Source organism: Urocitellus parryii, chromosome 1 (assembly GCF_045843805.1).
Source record: "Urocitellus parryii isolate mUroPar1 chromosome 1, mUroPar1.hap1, whole genome shotgun sequence".
Classification (NCBI taxonomy): domain Eukaryota; kingdom Metazoa; phylum Chordata; class Mammalia; order Rodentia; family Sciuridae; genus Urocitellus; species Urocitellus parryii.
Window position 1 is genome coordinate 180,209,551 of NC_135531.1, and position 20,120 is coordinate 180,229,670.

The window sequence follows — 20,120 nt, forward strand, 5'->3', positions numbered from 1 at the left end:
AAGCCATTTGCACGGTTTCATAATGATCAATGCTGAGGCTCTCTTTCCACTCTGTGGAGATGCCTTTTCATGCTGTGTGCTCACAAAGGGCTCAGCCATCTGCAGTGGACCTGAGCGGAAATGGGGGGGAAATGACCGTGTGTTTATTTATGTCATCCATTGTTAGCTAAGAATATCTAGGTGTTCTCATAATGGAGGTACCAAGAAAGGAAAAAGTGTTGGGTGGTGGGAAGGATGCTGGGTTCAGGATTCAGGCAAGCCCCGCAGCTGAGTTGAGTGACCTTCTGCAAGTGACTCTAGTTCTTTGGCCTCAGTTTCTTCCTCTGAGGAAAATAAAATGAGCCAACTAGTACTTGCCCTGTAGGCCTTAAGGGGATGTGATGAGAATCTGATGACAGGATATAGGTGCATCCCACGTTTCCTCGGGCCCAGCAGTCAGAGGGACAACGAATCCACATGAACAGATGTCCCTATCTTGTGCCTTCAACCTAATGACACAGGGCTGACAGCAACCTGCCCCACAACCCCCAAAAAAGTTTCACCAGAAATATTGTTCGGAGCTCTTAGGGGTGTCTCAGGAGAACCCCGATACAATCTTCTCTCTTAAGTCACTGCCTGAGAAGACCCTCCCTGTGGCTACCATGTCCCCTAGGAGGAAAATGGATCTTGGGGCTCACAGAGCTACAAAAATCAAGAGGTGTCAAGATGATCTGTCTCCTCTCGACACCTACCACCAAGCAGATAGATACCTGGAGACTGGGACATGGCCAGGAATCCAGGAATACCCATGCTTTAGGCTCAGGAGAACATCATTGCCCAGAGGTGGGACCTAGGGCTGAGGACTTCATGCATGTTTCCACTGAATTCAAACAACTGCCCCGAGAAGGAACTGTCCTCTTCATTGTTTTACTAAATCACACAGCTAGTGGTAGTAACTGGTAGAACCACGGGGTAGACATTCGGACTGCTTAGGAAACAGAGAATAGATAGTCTCTGCGTTCTTCTAGAAGTTTCAGAGTTGCATGGCTTTCTTTTACTTCTTCTTCCTCTCCTTCTTCTTTTCTGGAACCCAAATCCTCAGGAATGCTAGGCAGGCACTCTACCACTGAGCCACATCCTCAGCCTGCCTAGTTTTCAACCTATGGCCAACTCAAGTTAATTTTTTCTACGTGATGGAAAAATAAGAATCAAGATTCTTTCCCTTTGTATATAGATGCTCACTTGTGGATATACTTTTTATTTGGAGGGAACTTCAAGTGGAAGGAAGTTTCCAGTACATACTACAGAAAACACAAACCAAGGAAAGGATAATCTCCTGGTCCTTCTCTCTGGTTGCTTAAAACTTTGACACTTTAGGGAGAAAAGCCAAGGCATAGGGTCAGTTAGGGATTATATGAGGTGGCCATGTAGCGTAGTGACAAGTTGGTGGCCTCTTCATTCTGCCTTACCTCTTTCGTATCTAGCCCCAGACAGTGCCTCCCAACTGCCCAATGATTCTATAATCACCCACCGATTGTCACATAAGTTCCTTCTCTGCTTCAATTAACCAAAAACAGCTCTATTTGCAACCAAATTCCCAGCTGCAACGAGGCAGAATTCCAACCAGGCATCTCTTCCTGAAAACCCCATGTGCTTTCTAAAATACTATTCTCAGCGCTCTGTTACAGCTTATACACATATAGTATTAGTATTACAATGCATTAAATTGGACAGTATCCCAGTGAGATGAGTGACGGGTGGTGGTGATCCTAAAAGAAAGCAAGCACAAACCATGGAGGTCAGATGCTCTGAATCTACAGACTCAGAAATGCTTGAAAGGAAAAGAGCTCTGCAAGCCAGGAAAACAAGTTTAAATAGGAAGCACCAGCTGGGCACTGGGATTCCACCACCTGTTTTCCAAAGGACTGGATTTGGTTGTGATTTTTTTTTCAGTCCTGTATGTTGGTGGATGATCATAGTCATAGAACCTAGAATTTTAAATCCATGACAGACCTTTAAAATCAGCTGACTTAGCCTGGTACAGTGGCAACTGCCTGCAATCCCAGCGACTCAGGAGGCTGAGGCAGGGGGATTGCAAGTTCAAGTTCTGCCTAAACAATCTAGAAAGACCCTGCCTCAAAACAGAAGTTAAAAAGGGAATGGGGATGTCACTCAGTGGGATTTCCCTCTGGGTTCAATCCCCAGTTTCACACACACACACACACAAAAATCACCTGATGTACTTGCCTCATTTCATAAATAAGGAGACTGGTACCCAGGTAGGTTAAAACACAGGTAGCATCACACAGCAAGGTGATGATAGATGCAACCTTGACATTGGCTGCATGGGAAAGGAAGATAAAAGTAGTTAAAAAATCAGAGGGAAGCAGGCCACAGGGATGCATACCTCCTACCCAGCGGCTTAAGAGGCTGAGACAGGAGGATCACCATTTCAAACCAGCCTCAGCAAAAGCAGAGCACTAAGCAACTCAGTGAGACCCTGTCTCTAAATAAAATACAAAATAGGGCTGGGGATGTGGCTCAGTGATCAAGTGCCCCTAAGTTCAATCCCTGCTACCCCCGCAAAAAAAATCAGAGGGAACCCCTCTTACAAGGGGGGCAATTAGATATTAGTTCAATTAAGAAATCAAATTAGGAGTTGGGGTTAGCTCACTGGTAGAACACTTGCCTAGCATGCACAAAGGCCTGGGTTTGATCCCAGCATTGAAAAGAAAAAAAGGAACGGAAGAAAAAGGGAAAAGAAAGAAAAATAATATTGCAAGCTTATTCCAGTCTTTGTGAAATCCCAGACCCATTATCAAACCCAACCCCCTGAGATGCGCCCACTCTTTCCTATGTTCCTATTGAAGAACCTCCAGATAAATGTCACCTCCCAAGTTCCCCAGGATGTTCCTAAGGCACATATTCAAGAAAATGAAGCACCCCAGAGTGAGGTGTATATGAAGTTGTTCTCCAAAATGGACTCTTTCCTGCCATCCACACGGGCTTCCTTACTTGTGTTCTGTGGATGGAATGAGACGCTCAGATACCCCTTCCCAAGTTGATGCCTTCCCAGGCAGCCTCTTAACTGTGACTCATTCCTTTGCATCTTGTCCCAGCCACATGCTTGGTGTCATGGTGTTGCACTGTTATCTTAGAGATGATCTCTCTCGTGACCTCGTAAGAAAAAGGATGCTAAAGAAACTCCAGAAGAGACCTAAGGACCCTACTCAGATATTGTCACACAATCAGGCAACCATTCTGAATACAACTTAAGGAAAAACTTTCCTTCCCCAAAATACATTTTCTTTTTATGCAGTTCTGGGGATTGAACTCAGGGGCATTTGCCTGTTTTGTTTATTTTACGTAGAGAGAGGGTCTTGTTAGGTTTGTGGAGGATGTCCTCAAACTCGAGATCCTCCTGCCTCAGCCTCCTGAGTAGCTGGGATTACAGAGGTGAGCCACCACGCCTGATTAATTTTAATTGACACATAATAATTGTACATATTTAAGGGGGCAGAGTATGATAATTAGATACAGATATGCAATATATAATGATCAAATAAGGATAATTAACGTTTTCCTCTCTTTACATTTATCATTTCTTTGAGTTTGAAACCTATGAACTTCTCTTCTCCAAAATTAACATTTTCTTAATTGGCTCTAGAAGTTAGAGAACCAACTAGCTTCCCCCAAAGGAGGATCCACCTCTCCAGCAGGTACAACCCAATAGTCTTAGGCTTTGTGGTCAACCAGGGAACAGAGGCCCCCACCCCTAAGTGCATTGCAGTGCCAATCTTAGGGATAATGAGGTCACTTAGTTTGTAATGATGTGAAAAGTTCTCCAAAATCTATCAGGGATGCAAAAAACAAGGGTGCCATGACCAGCATGGCTGATAATTCAGAATCCGGACAAAGGGCAATGGGGGATGGAGAAAAGACAGACAAACACACATAGAGAGAAGAAGCTGAGGCCAGGTGGGTAGTTGAACTCTGATGGCGTTCGACTGACCCAGAGCTAGTTCAGCATGTTCATTTTATAGGTTTTAACATCAAAAGGTTGCTTTGGGAAAGTTTCAGGAAAGCAGACAATCTGAAGGACGCAGGACTGGTGAGACATTAGGGTTATCTTGTTATGCTCAGAATTGTCTATCCCTGGGAGCTGGTGCCTGAGCTCAAGGTCCCAACTGATGTAACTCTGACCCTTTGAGCAGAGTTTCCTCAGGCCAGGGCCACCATAGCATCTAGACCGTCTCAACCTTCACCTTCACACAGGAAGTTCCCAGTGCAATCACAACTACAAGAGAGTCAGAAAGACCTTGATTCAAATCACCACTCTCCATGCAAGAATTTGATCACATGCACATAGAAAATTTAGCAAAATACACAGATAACTCTCGGTCTATGTTATTTCACTTGAGGCAACTCATGTGAAAAGAGACACACATGAAACTCTTAACAATGTTTGCTCTTGGGGCCAGGATTGGAGTATCAAGGAGGGAAAGATGGGGGGATTTCTTGCTTTTCACTTAAAACATCTTTGTAATGTTTATATTAATAATAACAACCCGAAATGAGCATATGTTATCTTTATAATTAAAAAGAGAAATAAATAAAATATTTATATTTTTTAGGTGTAGATGGACACAACACAATGCCTTTATTTTTATGTGATGCTGAAGATCGAACCCGGGTCCCACCCGTGCTACTCGAGTGCTCTACCGCTGAGCCACAACCCCAGCCCCAAGAAAGAAAGTTTTTTTTAAAAAAGTGTAGTTTTCTGGGCATTACCTCCCAGACTTGGGGTGAGTGGAACTTGGAAATCTGTAATATAATTTAATAAGTTCTTCAGACAATTCTAATGTGCAAACAGAGTTAAGGGCCACTGACTGATGAATAACTCTTCCCTGATAACATGTGAGCTGGGAGGAAGGTTCCTGGCGGGTGGGGGGTGGGGTGGGGGATGCCAATGAAATTTAGCAGAGCACCTAAGCAGTGTGTCACTGGGGTGCGCACCCTAGGAATAGCCAGTAGATGCTCAAAAAGTGAAGAAGAGGGACGTGGGGTGGGGGAGGGTAACTTAGTGATACAGTTTGCCTAGCATGTGTGATGCACTGGGTTCAATCACCAGCACCCTTAAAAGGAAAAACAAAAGTGTTTAATTGTGAGAAGAGAGAAGAGGAAGGCGGGCCAGGCCCACAGGACCCACATGTCTCCAGAACCAGCCCCATGGGCTCCGTGTCCTCTGGTCTCCCCGCCACCAAGCAAGGGCTTGCAACCCACAGGCAAATAAGATATTTGTTTTATTTGGAAGTCTCTAAGTTATGTTTAAAAATAATTCTGGGTTTCTTTCAAAAGGCAGGTTCAGGAGAAACATCTGGAATGAAATAAACCCACAGACCAAAAGAGAAAGGGAAAAAAAAAAAAAACCTACCCCAACAATGCTATTCTCAACTGTGCCAGGAAAGATATGAATGAGGAAAGAGAGGGGAAGAAACAAACTAAAATGGCTTTAAGAGAGGGTGGAGAAAACCATCGTGTGGGTGGGCCTGGAAGCACTTTGCTCTCACATCTTGGAAGGAAAGAAGTTGCATTTTAGTAATTTTGAGTCGTTCTCAAAAAAGTAATTCTTATGCGTGGTTCTAAATTATACACTGGAGTTAACTCTGAGTAATGACACACAAGATTAGTATCTAAATCCCCCCTACTTCCCAGATAGGCACAATGCTACATGTCTGTAATCCCAGCTACTCAGGAGGCTGAGGCAGAAGGATGGAAAGTTCTAGGCCAGCCATAGCAACTTTGCAAGACCCTATCTCAAAATAAAATAAAAGGGGCTGGGGATGTAGCTCAGTGGTAGAGTGGTTGCCTAGAATGTGCAAGGCCCTGGGTTCAATCCCTAGAACCACAAAAAAAGGCGGGGGTGGGGTGGGGGAATGACTGGGATAACAGCAGGAGGGAACTAGCATTGCTGAACATGTGACAGGGGCCTTGCACAAGTGTTGACTCTTTATCAGTTCTGTGAAGTTGTTTCTATTTCACAGATAAGGAGATTGACTCACAGGGAGGCTCTGCTTCAGAATCAAGCAATCTAGCCTGATTCTAGACCAAGTGGGCAGTTGTGACTCTGGATAAGTTACTTAAGACTCTGTATTTCAGGCTTCTTCTCTTTAAAGAGGAGAGAATAATGGAACCTCTCTCACATGGTAACAATCAAGAGATACACCGGAAAGGGCTTAGTAGAGAATTAAGCAATCAATAAACACCAGGGACTATTGTTGTTAAACCTTAACACGTTCAATATCTTGCTCAAATGAAATAATTCAGCACCGAAATAAAATGTGAATCGGGGATTTGCATTATTGTCTTAGCCTCAATACACATCCTCCCTATTCTTTCTAAGATAAATATCAAAGATAGATAAACAAACATACAGAGATCCCATCCTCCTCCCTCAACAGATATTAAAGTAGCCAAGGGTTGGATTAGTTGATGTCACCTTCAGGCCACAGGTTTAGTCCAGAGCTTATTGGTCAGTGAGTTGGACTGGTTCCCTGTTAACTGCTGTAGCACAGGCTAAGGGTGAGGCCCAAGACAATTCTACTGCCAGGGTAGTGATGAGGCCTGAAGCTGGGAACAGGCTGGCAAAGGGCTGGAGGAATTGGGCAGCCACAGGCTCTGGTGCAAGGAAGGGGCTCAAGGCCTGGGTATGTTGTCCATGGGCCCAACAAGGGGAACATAGTCAGTCAGGTAGGCTGCAAGGGCAAGTGCCCAAGTCATGGGCTGTGGCCAAACTGGAAGGAGGTGACCAGGGATCATGACAGCCAAAGCTGGCCTGGGCTGTGAAGAGTAGAGCCGGGATTCTTAGAATCCCTGAAGAGGGGACTGGCTGGCTCTCTAATGAACCTCTCTGGCCCTGGCCATCTTAGTCTCTCCTAATGAGGGCGTTTGAGTTGGGGGATAAGGTGTGTGTAAACAACCCCCATGAAAATGGGAGCCAAGGATGACCATTGATATGCCAGGCACACTGCACATTCTGTCTTAGTTCTCACAGCAGGCCCGTTCTTGCCTCTCGAGTTAGAAAACAGGCTCAGACAATTAAACTTGCTCAAGTTCGCTAAGAAGCTAAATAGAAATCTGCTTAGGATATTTGCAAAGCAGAAACACCTAAAAAATCTTGTTCTTGGCATAACTCAAAATCTGATTTTCCTAAGAATATATCAAAGAAATCACGGGTGAAAACATCAGACTTAGGTCCTCAACTGAATGGAAAGAGTGGGAAAGGCACTTTCTCCTCATTTTCTTCTTCTATTTGTCCTTTCTTTGTTTTGGCACTAACCCCTTAGTTAGTCAAACCCACAGCTAAGTAAGTGCTTTACTGCCAAACTACATCCCCAGCCTGTTTTTTTGTTTTTTTAAGACAGGTTCCCCCTAAGTTGCTAAGGCTATCCTCAACTTTCAATCCTCCTGCCTCAGCCTTCTAAGTCTCTGGTATTAAGGGCTTGTGCTACCGTTGGACGCAGTTTCTTCTTTTTTGAGGGGTAAGCAAGAGTGAGATAATAACTTTTCCTGGAAGCCCTTGGCAAATTTTCTCCAACATCCCCTGAGCTAGAAGTGGGCTGTATGTACCCTAAACCAGTTGCTGGCAGAGTGAACCAGTGTTGTGTTGATTGTCTAAGAAGGACTGCAGTTTAAACTGTGGTGCTAAGCAAATTGCCTACAACATTGAATTCTGTTAGCAAGAAGAAGGGGACAATGGCTGTTGAGCTGGCCATCACTGGAGCTACTGCGGTCCTTCAGAATGCTCTGAAATGTCAGGGGAGCAAAACATGGACTATTCATTTAACCAAATGGCTACGTTGGGTTCAGTGTTTATTAACTATGTTTTTTAAAATAAATAAATATATATGTATGTTTAAATATGTATATGTATATATATATGTTTATATACATATACATATATAAATATGTATATATATGTTTAAATATGTAAATATGTATTTGACCCTGATAGAGACTTGAATCCCCTGACATAGGTATGAGAATATGTTCTAACTGAAGTTTCTCTTCAATCCTGTCCCCCTTCTATCTCCCTCACTCTATTGATCGGCTAAGCCCCTTGTGTCCTGCCTTCCCTCTGGGTCTCCACTTCCCATCTCTCTTCAATTTTCTGATGTCTGACTTTGACCCACTGTCTCCCTGTCTGGCAAAGATTCTGAATATGGGTATCAAGGTCCCCAATCCCTTGTACACTTTTCCACCTACAGTTTACTTAGCTCCATGGAACTCAATGTGGCCTCCAAACCATGGCTCCCCTTCCTTGGTTCCTAGCACCTGCTTTCCCCTTGTGTTCTTCTGGGATCTCTGGCTACTCAGTCTCCAATTGGTCTACTTCAGGCACTATTCCCATAATTAACCCTGGTTAATTCCCCAGGGTTCTTGCCTTTACAGTAGCCCCCTCTTATCTACAGGGGATATGGGCCAAGACTTTCTGTGGATGCCTGAAACTGCAGATAGTACTATTATCTTGTATATAACGTCTTTTCCCATATGTACATAGATATGATAAAGTTTAACTTATAAATTAGGCATAGTAAGAGATTAACAATAATAATGAAAAAGAATAAAGTAGAATAATTATACCAATATAATAAAAAAGCATGTGAATATGGTCTCTATCTTATTGTACATTGACCTTTTCACCTAAAAGAAACACTGTATGACTCTTCTTTGGTATTTCTAAACTGTCAGCATCACTGTTCTCACACTTGGGGGTCATTAGTAAGTAAAACAATGCTACCTGGACACCAGAACTGATCTGATAACTGATATAACTACTGAGTAACTATGGGCAGGTAGCATATACAGTGTGGATACTCTGGGCAAAAAAGGATTCACATCTCAGGAGGGATGGAGCGAGATAGTCTGATAATTCATTATACTACTCAGAATGGATGAAATTTAAAACTTCTGAATTGTTTATTTCTGGAATTTTACTATTTTTAGACCATGATAGGTGACTGAAACCATAGAAAGTGAAACTGCAGGTGAAGCCATAGATATGAAGGGACTACTGTACTTCCTTTCTTCTCTCTCCACACACTGTCCTTATGCCCTGCACTAGCATCTCAAATTTCTAACTTCAGTACAAGCCGGAGACCTCAGCAGCAGGCCTGTATGTTTAACTTAGTTTTGGATGATTCTACCTAGAATCTCCCAGGCACCTCAAGTTCAATTCCTTCTAAACTGAACTCATCCTCCTCTCTTTAAAATATACTCTCTGATCTTTCTGATAAGACTACCCACCAACCCACCCAGCCACTTGGCCAAGTCAGAAACCTGGGTTCTGTCATGCAGTAAATGGATCAAGTCATTGTTTCTACCCTACTTAGTATCTCTGTTGTCCTTTATGTCCACAATTCCCACACAGACTCAAACACATCATAACCCTCGGCATTATTCCAAGAGACTGAAATTGGTCTCCCTACTTTACATTTACCCTACCCCCCCCCAATATGTGTTCTCCGTCATCATAGTATCTTTAAAAAATACACAGGTGATTACTGCTCCACCTTAAGCCCTCCCAAAGTTCATGATATACTAATGCAAAGGTGGCCCCTCTCTCCAGTCTCATTCCTGCCCTTTCCCTTCTTAACTGAGGCTTGTCCCATGCTGGCTGGCAAGAGCATGACAGGACATGGCACTGTTACCCTCAATAACCAAATTGTTTGCATCTGTATAACACTCTTTTGTTGCCGTTGTTGTTTGTTCGATTTGGGGGTTTTTAAAAATATTTTTTTAGTTGTAGATGGACCCACTATCTTTATTTATTTTTAAGTGGTGTTGAGGATCAAACCCAGTGCCTAATGCTTGTGAGGCAGGCACTCTACCACTGAGCTTCAACCCCAGCCCCCACTGTTTGTTTTTGAAGCTCCATTTGGGGAGGTCAATGTTAATGATATGAAACAATCGGCTAAGTCTCCTCCAACACTGTGGGGCTGAGTTGAATTGTTGTAACCTTTAAATCCAAGTTTCCTTATATGCAAAATAGGGGCCCCAATACTTTCTCAATGGGGAGTTGGGAAGACATAAATTCAATGATGTATACAACAAATGTGGCCGGTAAGTTTCTAATCAATGACAGCTCTACTTACAGAGTACATCTTACTCTTCCAGGATGGCTCTAGGTGTTTGTTTGTTTGTTTGTTTGTTTAAGGTACCAGGGACTGAACTCAGGGGCACTCAACCACTGAGCCACCTCCCCAGCCCTATTTTGTATTTTAGAGACAGGAGGGTCTCACTGAGTTGCTTAGCACCTTGCTTTTGCTGAGTCTGGCTTTGAACTTGCAATCCTCCTGCCTCAGTCTTCCAAGCCACTGGGATTACAGAAATGTGCCACCAAGCTCAGCTTTGTGTTTTATGGTTTTTAGTTTCTTTTATCTCATAATAATCCCATGAGGTAGGTACTATTATTCCCATTTTATAGATGGAGAAACAAGCACAGAAGATTTGAAAAGTTTGTCCAAGATCACACTGACTGGGTTGGGGTGTCCTTTGCCCTGTCACTGCATGAAGCATGCCAGGGAGATTTGAATCCTGGCTGGGTAACACCATAAACTATATTCTTTTGGGGGCAGAGGGACCTAGATAGTTAACCCAGGGATGCTTTACCACCACGTCACATCTCCAGCCCTTTTTATTTTTTATTTTTTATTTTGAGACAAGGTTTCCACTAAGTTGCTTAGGGCCTCTCTATATTGCTAAGGCTGACCTTGAATTTGGGATCTTCCTGCCTCAGCCTCCTGAGTTGCTGGGATTACAGGTGTGTGCCACTACACCCAGCTCAGAAACTGTATTCTTAATCACTAAGTGATTTCAATTCTTTGTGACTGATCATCATTTAAATGAATGCATTTATTTTAGTCAGATGCACAAGAAAATACATTTGGAATTCCAAACAATTTTTTTGCAGATTATTTGCTGGGGACACACAGAATCTAAGAATTTCTAGAATGTTAGTATAAAAGTCAATAGGAGGATGCCCTCCACCACACACACACACACACACACACACACACACACACAAATTTAAATACTTAGAAGGTGCTTCCATTGAACTGATTCAGGAACTAATTTCTTTGATGACACTGATACCAAAATAATTCAGATCAAAGTTGAATCTGTCATTCTGCAAATTAAGGAGTTTGGAAATTGCTTCAAAGGGACCAACGTTTTTGCTCTTTTCAAAATTCCATGTCACATCACCTTCATTGGGTACAAACTTCAAAACAGGAGCCCTTGTGGCTACCCATTTGGGTAAACTCGATTTTTTAGCTGGAGCAAAGTGCTTCACACTTGGTATTTACCTAGTTCTCCTTGGGCTGGATTTTAGCCAATCTGTCAACAATCAGAGGCACTCAAGGATGACTTTAAAGGTGTATCACAGGAACTGAAGTGTGTGATTTATGTCAACTCAAACAGGTCTTTCACTACTTGGTCTCAATTCCATGAATATTTGGGAAATTCACCCTTGTAAGGACAAGGCAAACAGAGGCACAGCCTTTTAGATCACCCTTTCTGTGTTCTGCAAAGTCCTTTAGGGTGGAGACGATGTGATATACATATCTCTGCAAACCCAAATCCTGGCGCGGTGCCTGGCACAGAGAAGGCCCTCAGCTAATCCAAATACCGGCAGGGTTAGAGGTCCCAGTTTGCCTCCTACGTCAACCACGATAGGTTCAGAATAGGGGTTGCTGTGGCAGAATACACACAAGCGACAGATACCAGCACCCTCGCATAAAGGGACCTAAATTGTAGTATTTAAGAAATAAGATGGGGTTGGTAGTATTTGAGAAATGGTCAAGTTGTTGGAAATATATAAAAGCTTCCCAAAATGACTAAGTTGGAGGACTGTACTAATCTGGTTTTTTGTTTTTGTACAATTTTTATTCTTTCAATTTTGTACCAGGGATTGAACCCATGGGTGCTTAACCCCTGAGCCACATCTCCAGCCCTTTTTTGTATTTTATTTGGAGATACTGTCTTCCTAAGTTTCTTAAGGCCTTGCTTAGTTGTTAAGGCTGGCTTTAAACTTTGATCCTCCTGCCTCCGCCTCCCAAGCCATTGGGATTACAGACATGGGTCACTGTGTCTAGTGACTATACTTATTTGAATGCGTAGATTCTGGTATGCTTGTAACAACGAAAATAATCTGGAGGGCTGTCTTTCCTCATGCAGGATTTGGGAACAGGTGGCCTCTGGGTTTCCTGTTTCTCAGAGGCCGCCTCAGTCTGGGAGGGTGGTCCTGCAGGGCTTCAAAGCCAGGGGCAGATCACCGGAGTCTGCTTCCCATGCCTGGTGCCTTTGACTCTCTGCCCACTCCTTCTTTATAAAGCCTGGGTGATTACATAATCCAGAGCAATCTCATCTCAGTCTTCACATTAATAATGTTGGCAAGGTTTTTTATTTTTGTTTTGCCACATAAGGAAGTACATTGATGGGTTCCAGGGTTTAGGGTGCGTGTATGTTGGAGGGGATTATTCTGCTGGCAATTGATTTTATTCACCACTAGCTAAGACTATTAGAGATTTATTAAATTCAATAAAGTAACAAACTAATAATAAACCTGGTGGCATTTTTAAGACACCATTTTTCTGATGAGAGGCAGATGAAAGCTTGGTGCTAAGACACACCACATAGACTGATTTTCTGTCTTTTTATCTGTTTAACATAGGGTGAATTCAAACCATATTGTTAGCACCTACAACATAAGCTCTGGGTGTATGAAATCACTTGAGACCACAGACATCTTTTCACAATGGTTGGCACCTAAGTGAATGAATAGCCATCATAGCAAGGGAAGATTCAGAAGACAGAGAAGTGGTGAGTGACTCTTCTCCTTGGTTGATTTCAGTGCAGCGGACTGAACCCACCAGGCACATGTTCTACCATTAAGCCACACTTCAGCCCCAGGGACCCCTTCTGTTAAAGATTTTGCTCACATCTTAGTGGCTCTTTAACCCAGTAACCTGATTTTAAGTCCAAGGAAGTAAATGTCTCAAATTTGAATATATAAATCTCACTGACATAAAAGCTAATTATTATTGCTCCACCTCAGAAACTGGTGATTTCTTTTTATTTTCTAGAACTGAGTTTTATTTTATTTTATTTTTTTAGAAAATGTAGGTGGATCCTACTTTATTTAATTTTATTTTGGAGTGAGGATAAACACAAAGGACTGCATTTTGAAAAAGGCTTTCTCTTCAGTGCATTTCTTAAATCAAACTTTTGATGACTTCTGAGGACTTCTAGAAGTGTGCCATCTAAAAAGCACAAGAGGTGAGCCATCTGCATTTCGTCAACTGATGTGTTTAAAAGCCATCTATTTGATGATGTATTTAACACGTATTTACGACATGCCAGTCATTCTTTTTAGATGGCTAGAGCAATTTCAAAACTAGGGTCTGATCCTCACCTGCATGGGGCTCACTTTCAGGAACCAAGAGTCAAACACAGAAAAATAAACCTGAAGTCCATCAGGGGGGTGCCAAGGACTGTGAAGAAATACAAAGGCACCAAGTGGGACCAGAGCCACCCACTGAGAAGGTGGCCTCTGTGCCAACCCCTAACGCATATATGGGGATGGCCGGCTTAGACAGAGGGGCCTAGGCAAGGGGAGATGGGACTGAGGTCCTGCCCTGGGACCCCTGAGAGGGGACAGAGGACCAGCAAGGTGACCACAGGGCTGCAGTTCTGTGACCAGCATACTGCAAGGGGCAGCAAGGACTTCAAGGTAAGAGTCAGAAGAGGATTGCCCTGAATGGGACAAAAAGGAAGTGCAGGCTTCAGCAGAGAGTGACCTGGTGTGAGGGGGTCCCCCAAGGTCACTTTGGTGCTATGCTGGAGGAGGACACAGGGAGAGCAGAGAGGATGTAAGAAACCTCCTGGACAACCCAGGTTAAAGACATGCATTGGTCCAGCCCACTAGCTGTGCATAGGAGAGAAATGCGGATTCTTCACTTGAACTAGTTTATGCTTTCAGATAAAATGTTTGAATTCTATTAATGCAACAAAGAGAAGATATATTCTTGCTGCCTTAGTGTGGATTAGCTTTATAGGAAGTTCTTGGAGTAAAAAATAGAATATCTCTATTCTATTAATGGATTTTAATAAAAACATCATAGACAATATTTTCACCTGTCCTTTGGAAATGGAATTGAATTTATGTGAATGGATCAAGAGGCTAAGGACTCACTGGCAGGACTTCTCAGAGCTTTGGCCACAAGGTCCTCCTAGGAGGCCTGACAAGAGAGGCCATAGATGTGAGCTACTTGCAGATAATTTGAACAAATAAATCAGAGGAAAATTTTGAGAAAGACAATCTAATTTTAATGTCAGAATCTCCATTTTTGTGTTAGTTTCCATTAAGTTTTACCAATACTATTGGTGACTTCTCACTGTTATTTCAATTCTTGAATCTTTGTGAAATCAGGTAAGTACAAGCAGATAGATGTGAATTTCAGATAACAGTGATTTTTTAAAATTTAACTATATCACAAACTTATAAAACAACAAAAATTGGGATGATTAAGACATAGAACTGGCACCCTGTGTTCTTGTCTACTAGATCTGGCACCCCTAGCGAGTGAGCAGAGGTTGTCTGGCTGCCATTTGTGAATGGACAAAACCCAACAGCACCCACCTGCTGGGCCTCATTTTCATGTGCACAAATATGTGATTCTCAGGCTGTTGGTGCTAACCACTGGGGAAGGGACTTTATGTATGCTCTTTTTCTCTTTTTTAAATAAATATTTAATCCCTCTGATATTAGGGATGAAAGTCCCTTCCTACTGTGGCAGGTTGCTGTCCTCTTCTGTATACCTACCCGGCGCTGCCCCACCCCAGCTCAGCTCTTGCCTCAGGGCAGGGGACCATCCACAGACACCCATCTTGGAGCCTCCTGCTCCTCAGTCTCTCACTGACAGCTTCCAGCTGCCAACATTCTGCTTTCAACCTCCTTTGTCCATTTCCCAAGCCCACAGCGGCAAAGGGCAGCAGCCCAGGGGCAGAATCAGAACTGCCTTTCAGAATTTGATCTGGAAGCTGTTTGCAGACAGCTGTGCTAGGAGGTGAGGGTGTCAGTGCAGTGGAGCAGTGGAGCCCCGCTGAGATGCCTGCAGTAAGACACAGGAACCGAATGTCCCGGGCACTCCATTCCAGAAGCTCTGCGCATGTTCCCACCTTCATGTCCTCAGCTGTTCATTTCACTCACTGTCAGCCGGTCAGTCCATCAGCCAGCTGGTCATGTTCTCCAGTGGCATTCACTTAGTCCTGCTCTGGCTGTGGGAATTGCAGAAAGAGTGAGCAGAACAGACGTGGTGAGTCTCTGCTCCAAGGCGAGAGATCTCCACCCTCGCCATCCTCTGCACACAGCAGCGTGACCACAGGCAGTGCCAGGAGGCCCACTTGCCAACAAGAAACAGGGCCACCTCTGCGGCTGCTCTGGGATGAGTTTGCTGGTTTGTTTTTCTCCAGCTCCTGCCCTGGAAAAATCCCTCCACGCCAGCCCCTGTGCAGAGTGGTGTCCCCATCCTGACCTGGCTCTTCCCACCCTTCTTCCTGGTCCTGAGCTGTCCCTGATCCCCTGGAGCTGCCACCGGCAATGTCAACAGGAAACAGAACTTCTACCTCCGACTTTGTCCTCCTGGGGCTTCTGGTGAGCGAGGAGGCCACAGGGATTGTTTTCACAGTCATCTTTGCCATTTTCGTGGTGGCTGTCACTGCAAATGTGGTCATGACAGTCTTGATTCAGGTGGACTCCCGCCTCCACACCCCCATGTACTTCCTGCTCAGCCAGCTGTCCATCATGGACACCCTTTTCATCTGTACCACTGTCCCAAAGCTCCTGGTGGACATGGTTTCTACAGAGAGGACCATTTCCTTTGTGGCCTGTGGCATCCAGATCTTCCTGTACTCGACCACTGCTGGTTCAGAGTTCTTCCTGCTGGGCCTCATGGCCTATGACCGTTATGTGGCTGTCTGCAACCCTCTTAGGTACCCAGTTCTCATGAACCGCAAGATATGTCTTCTGCTGGCTGCTGGTGCCTGGTTTGGGGGCTCACTTGATGGCTTTCTGCTCACGCCAGTCACCATGAATGTCCCTTACTGTGGCTCCCACCAGATCAACCATTTTTTCTGTGAGATCCCTGCAGTTCTCAAACTGGCCTGTGCTGACACGTCCTTGTATGAGACCCTGATGTACCTCTGCTGCATCCTCATGCTGCTCATCCCCATCTCTATCATCTCCACTTCCTATGCACTCATCTTACTCACTGTCTACCGCATGCACTCTGCTGAGGGCCGCAAAAAGGCCTTCACCACGTGTTCATCCCACCTGACTGTGGTCAGCATTTTCTATGGGGCTACCTTCTACACGTATGTGCTGCCCCCGGCATTCCACACACCCGAACAGGACAAGGCAGTGTCCGCCTTCTATACCATTGTCACACCCATGCTTAACCCTCTCATCTACAGTCTCAGAAACAGGGATGTCCTGGGGGCATTGGAGAGGGTGTTTGCCCACTGCTCCTCTGCTCAGAAAGTAGCTGCAGATAAGGCGTAGAGACTCAGTAACATGAGGACAGGCCCTCCAGAGGTCACTCTCCATGTGCCTGGCTCCCCTAGACTGCTTTGTCAGCCATCAAAGTCTACTTACAATTAATATATCAAATTGCATAAGTGCATTCTACTATCATGTATGACTAATTAAAACAAATTTAAAAATTCATAAAAAAAGAGCATTCACCTGGTCTGGATTTTGGCTGTGGGGAGGGCTCACACCCTTCCCTTTTGCCTGCACAGGCCTGGCGGGGGTCAGTGGAGGAGGCAAAGCTCAGCACTTCTGCCTGTTTTACATCTTTGCTCTGTGTCTCCTTAGAGTCCAGGAGCCACAGGTCAGTGAACAGTGGAGGCCACCCTTGGGCAACAGCAGCTTCCTCATCTGGGGCAGGGCCCTCCTGGCCAGTGCTGAGGTAACCATGGACAGACCACACCTGTCTAAGACCACCTGCTTTGGCAGCTGTGAAAAGCCTCCAGCTGCAGGGTAGGATGGCCACACCTGTAACCCCCGTGACTCAGGAGGAGAGGCCAGACGGTCTCAAGCTCAAGTCCAGACTGAGCAACTTAGCAAGACTCTGACTCAAAATAAAACAAGAAGAGGACTGGGGGGTGTGGCTCAGTGGTGTGGCTGCACCAAAACCTCCAGCTGTGCAAACCCTGATCTTGCCCTCCTTCCCCTTTCTATCAGATCTCAAAGTCACAGTCAGCCTGGAGGACAGGGCTGAGGTCCTGTGTCCCCTCGTCCTCCCCATGTGGCTGCACTATGGCCATGCTTGTCACCATGGCCTTTTCCATTTGGATTTTCGGGTAATTGGGCAACTGATTTTTGGACCTCCAGGGTCAGGCCTCTGGCACCAGGATGTTTCACTCATTGGGTGCTTTTGGCAAAATATCAAAAACAACTGATTCCTCGTACTGTAGGAATGTAAAGAAGTCATCTGTTCTTGTCTCTGGGGAAAAACACCCACAGTGGGGTTCACAGCAACCTCCCACCGGGCACAGGGCCTCCTAGCTCCTGGAGATGGACAAAATAAAAACTTCTAAACAGTCGCCACATGTCTGCTGCTTTTCTGTGACTACGTTTGCGGTAGCAAGGGAAGCCTCCCAATCCACAAATGACACGGAAGAGAAGTCGCCTCACAGTTTAACCGTGCTTTCCCTGGTGGGAGCTCTGAGATCACCTTGGAGTGCTGGGTGCAGCCACCACCAAAATATGCAGCTCCAACCCATGGGTGAGCTGCACTGACAGGGAATAGGAGAGCCTGTGAGTACTAGCAGGTGCTCAGAGGCAGCAGAGGCCACATCTGACGTCACAGCACACACACGCCACATCCTGGGAGGGGTCATAACTGCTGACTGCGTGAGGGCCAGAAGCCTCAACTCTCCCGTCCTGGATGCCGCCACAGTGCTTGGTCTGGATGAGTGAGTCCTGGGGGATGTGGGCAGGTCACTCATGTGCAGTTGGTCCCTCGTGATGCCCGCCCTGAGTGACAGGCACAAGTTTCCATTCTGCAATTGCTCCAGAAACATCAGTAAAAGAAAATGAGTCACATGAGAACTCTGTACTATTTACTGCCAAATAGAAATTTGCATAAATATTTTCTTTTTTATTTTTTATCAGATATATTCCTAAAATCAATATAAGAGAAATGTACAGATATAAATATTTTCTCTTAATCAAACTGCTTCATCTAATCTTGTAAAGAAAAAAAGTTTAAAGAAAAAAAGTTACCCCAGGTGCTACAATAAAGGGAGCTATTTGCCTGGGAACATGCATTTTGCATTATTTGGAGGTAAGTGACTCCACACAGTGGCAGACGTGGCAGCAGGCCTTCTGAGCAAACTGGGCACGTGATGAGTTGTGATGACTTGTTCTCCTGTGGTGGGACACAGCACGCAGACGTGCCAAAACAAACCTACTGCTCAGTGAGCACCTCATTCATGAAATGACCCAGGTCAAGAAACAACACACGACCAGCCCTCCGGAGCCCGCTGGTCTCCAACCACCACACACTCTTCATGGCAGAGAAACGCAACCCTAAACTTTATTAACTTTTATTTTGAACCACTCTCCGATATGCAGAAAAGTGGTAGGATTTGAATAGTAGGTTTCCAATTTCTGTTAATATTGACATTTTACACAACCATAAAATAGCCACCAGAGCCAGGAAATTTACATTGTACTGGAGGTGATGCACTAAATTATAGCAATAGTTTTAGAACTTGAAGCTGATGGCAAGAAGCCTGCCGACCTCCGAGGGCCCTTCCGGGAAGGCTGGGTCTGTGTGATCTGCAGGGTCCAGGCTGGAGGGAAACATGGGATAGCGCTAGTCTCAGGGAGCATCCTAGGTGATCCCACTAGGGAGGAGCTACCCTGGATTCCTGGGGCCCCGCGATTCCTACCTCCTGCCCAAGAGAAAGTTCTGCGGGGTTCAAGATCCCTGCAACAGCAGCAGACCTGGGATAAGTGCACCAACTAATGCCAAGAAGAGCAACACCCCCAAGTCGAGAAGCCCACAGTCTGCACAAGGCCATGAGAGATCCCCTCAAAGACACAAGTAGAAAGAGGTGGCAAAGACTAGTATTAATGCCAAGTTCTGCAGTGAAGACCCAGACACACACCCTTAAAGATGAGAGCATCCAGGTGCAGTGAGGTAGGCTGGTGATCACAGTGACCTGGGAGGCTGAGGCAGGAGGATGCAGGTTCAAAGCCAGCCGAGTCACTGTCTCAAAATATAAAACAATAACAATAACAAGGATGGGGGATGTGGCTCAGTGGTAAACCACAACAGGGTTCAATCTCCTCTACTGGAAAAAACAGGAGAGGGAGAGCAAACAAGGCATCAGGATCTGGCTAAAGACCCAGTGGCTGCTCCTCATCAGCTAGAGATGTGTGTGGATGTCCCAGAGCAAGAATTCAAACTGGCTGTTTTGAGGAAGCACAGCCAACTCCAAGACAATATCAAAAAAATCTGACATCTGTTCAAGATTTTTTAAAAAGAAATTGAAATAGGAATATGTCACATTCTGGATGGCAAAGGGTAGAGAGTGAAGTTAGGAGCACAGTGGAGAGCCACACCAAGTGACTCCACCAGCCAGCAGAATCAGTGAGGGCAAAGAGGTGGGTCAAAGTCACACACAAAGGAGAGGAGAAATAAGCAGGAGTAAGGAGAGGGGAGGTAAGCAGGAGTAAGGAGAGGAGAGGTAAGCAGGAGTAAGGAGAGGGGAGGTAAGCAGGAGTAAGGAGAGTGGAGGTAAGCATGAGTAAGAATAGGGGAGGTAAGCAGGAGTAAGGAGAGGAGAGGAAAGCAGGAGTAAGGAGAAGGAAGGTAAGCAGGAGTAAGGAGAGGAGAGGTAAGCAGGAGTAAAGAGAGGAGAGATAAACAGAAGTAAGGAGAGGAGAGGTAAGCAGGAGTAAGGAGAGGAGAGGTAAGCAGGAGTAAAGAGAGGAGAGGTAAGCAGGATTAAGGAGAGGAGAGATAAACAGAAGTAAGGAGAGGAGAGGTAAGCAGGAGTAAGGAGAG

At 44.9% G+C, this 20,120-nt stretch overlaps 1 protein-coding gene across 1 annotated transcript; it reads left to right on the plus strand.

Annotated features, from left to right (window-relative positions):
* The first annotated feature begins 15,640 nt into the window (after window positions 1-15,640).
* Window positions 15,641-16,600, plus strand: LOC144250297 (olfactory receptor 2T11-like). The gene has a single exon (XM_077792823.1). It carries the CDS (start codon window positions 15,641-15,643, stop codon window positions 16,598-16,600), a length of 960 nt encoding a protein of 319 aa, XP_077648949.1.
* The last annotated feature ends 3,520 nt before the right edge of the window (window positions 16,601-20,120 follow it).

Bases quoted from the DNA above. Each gene is read 5' to 3' on its own strand.
- LOC144250297 (XM_077792823.1), top strand. From the start codon at position 15,641: ATGTCAACAGGAAACAGAACTTCTACCTCCGACTTTGTCCTCCTGGGG.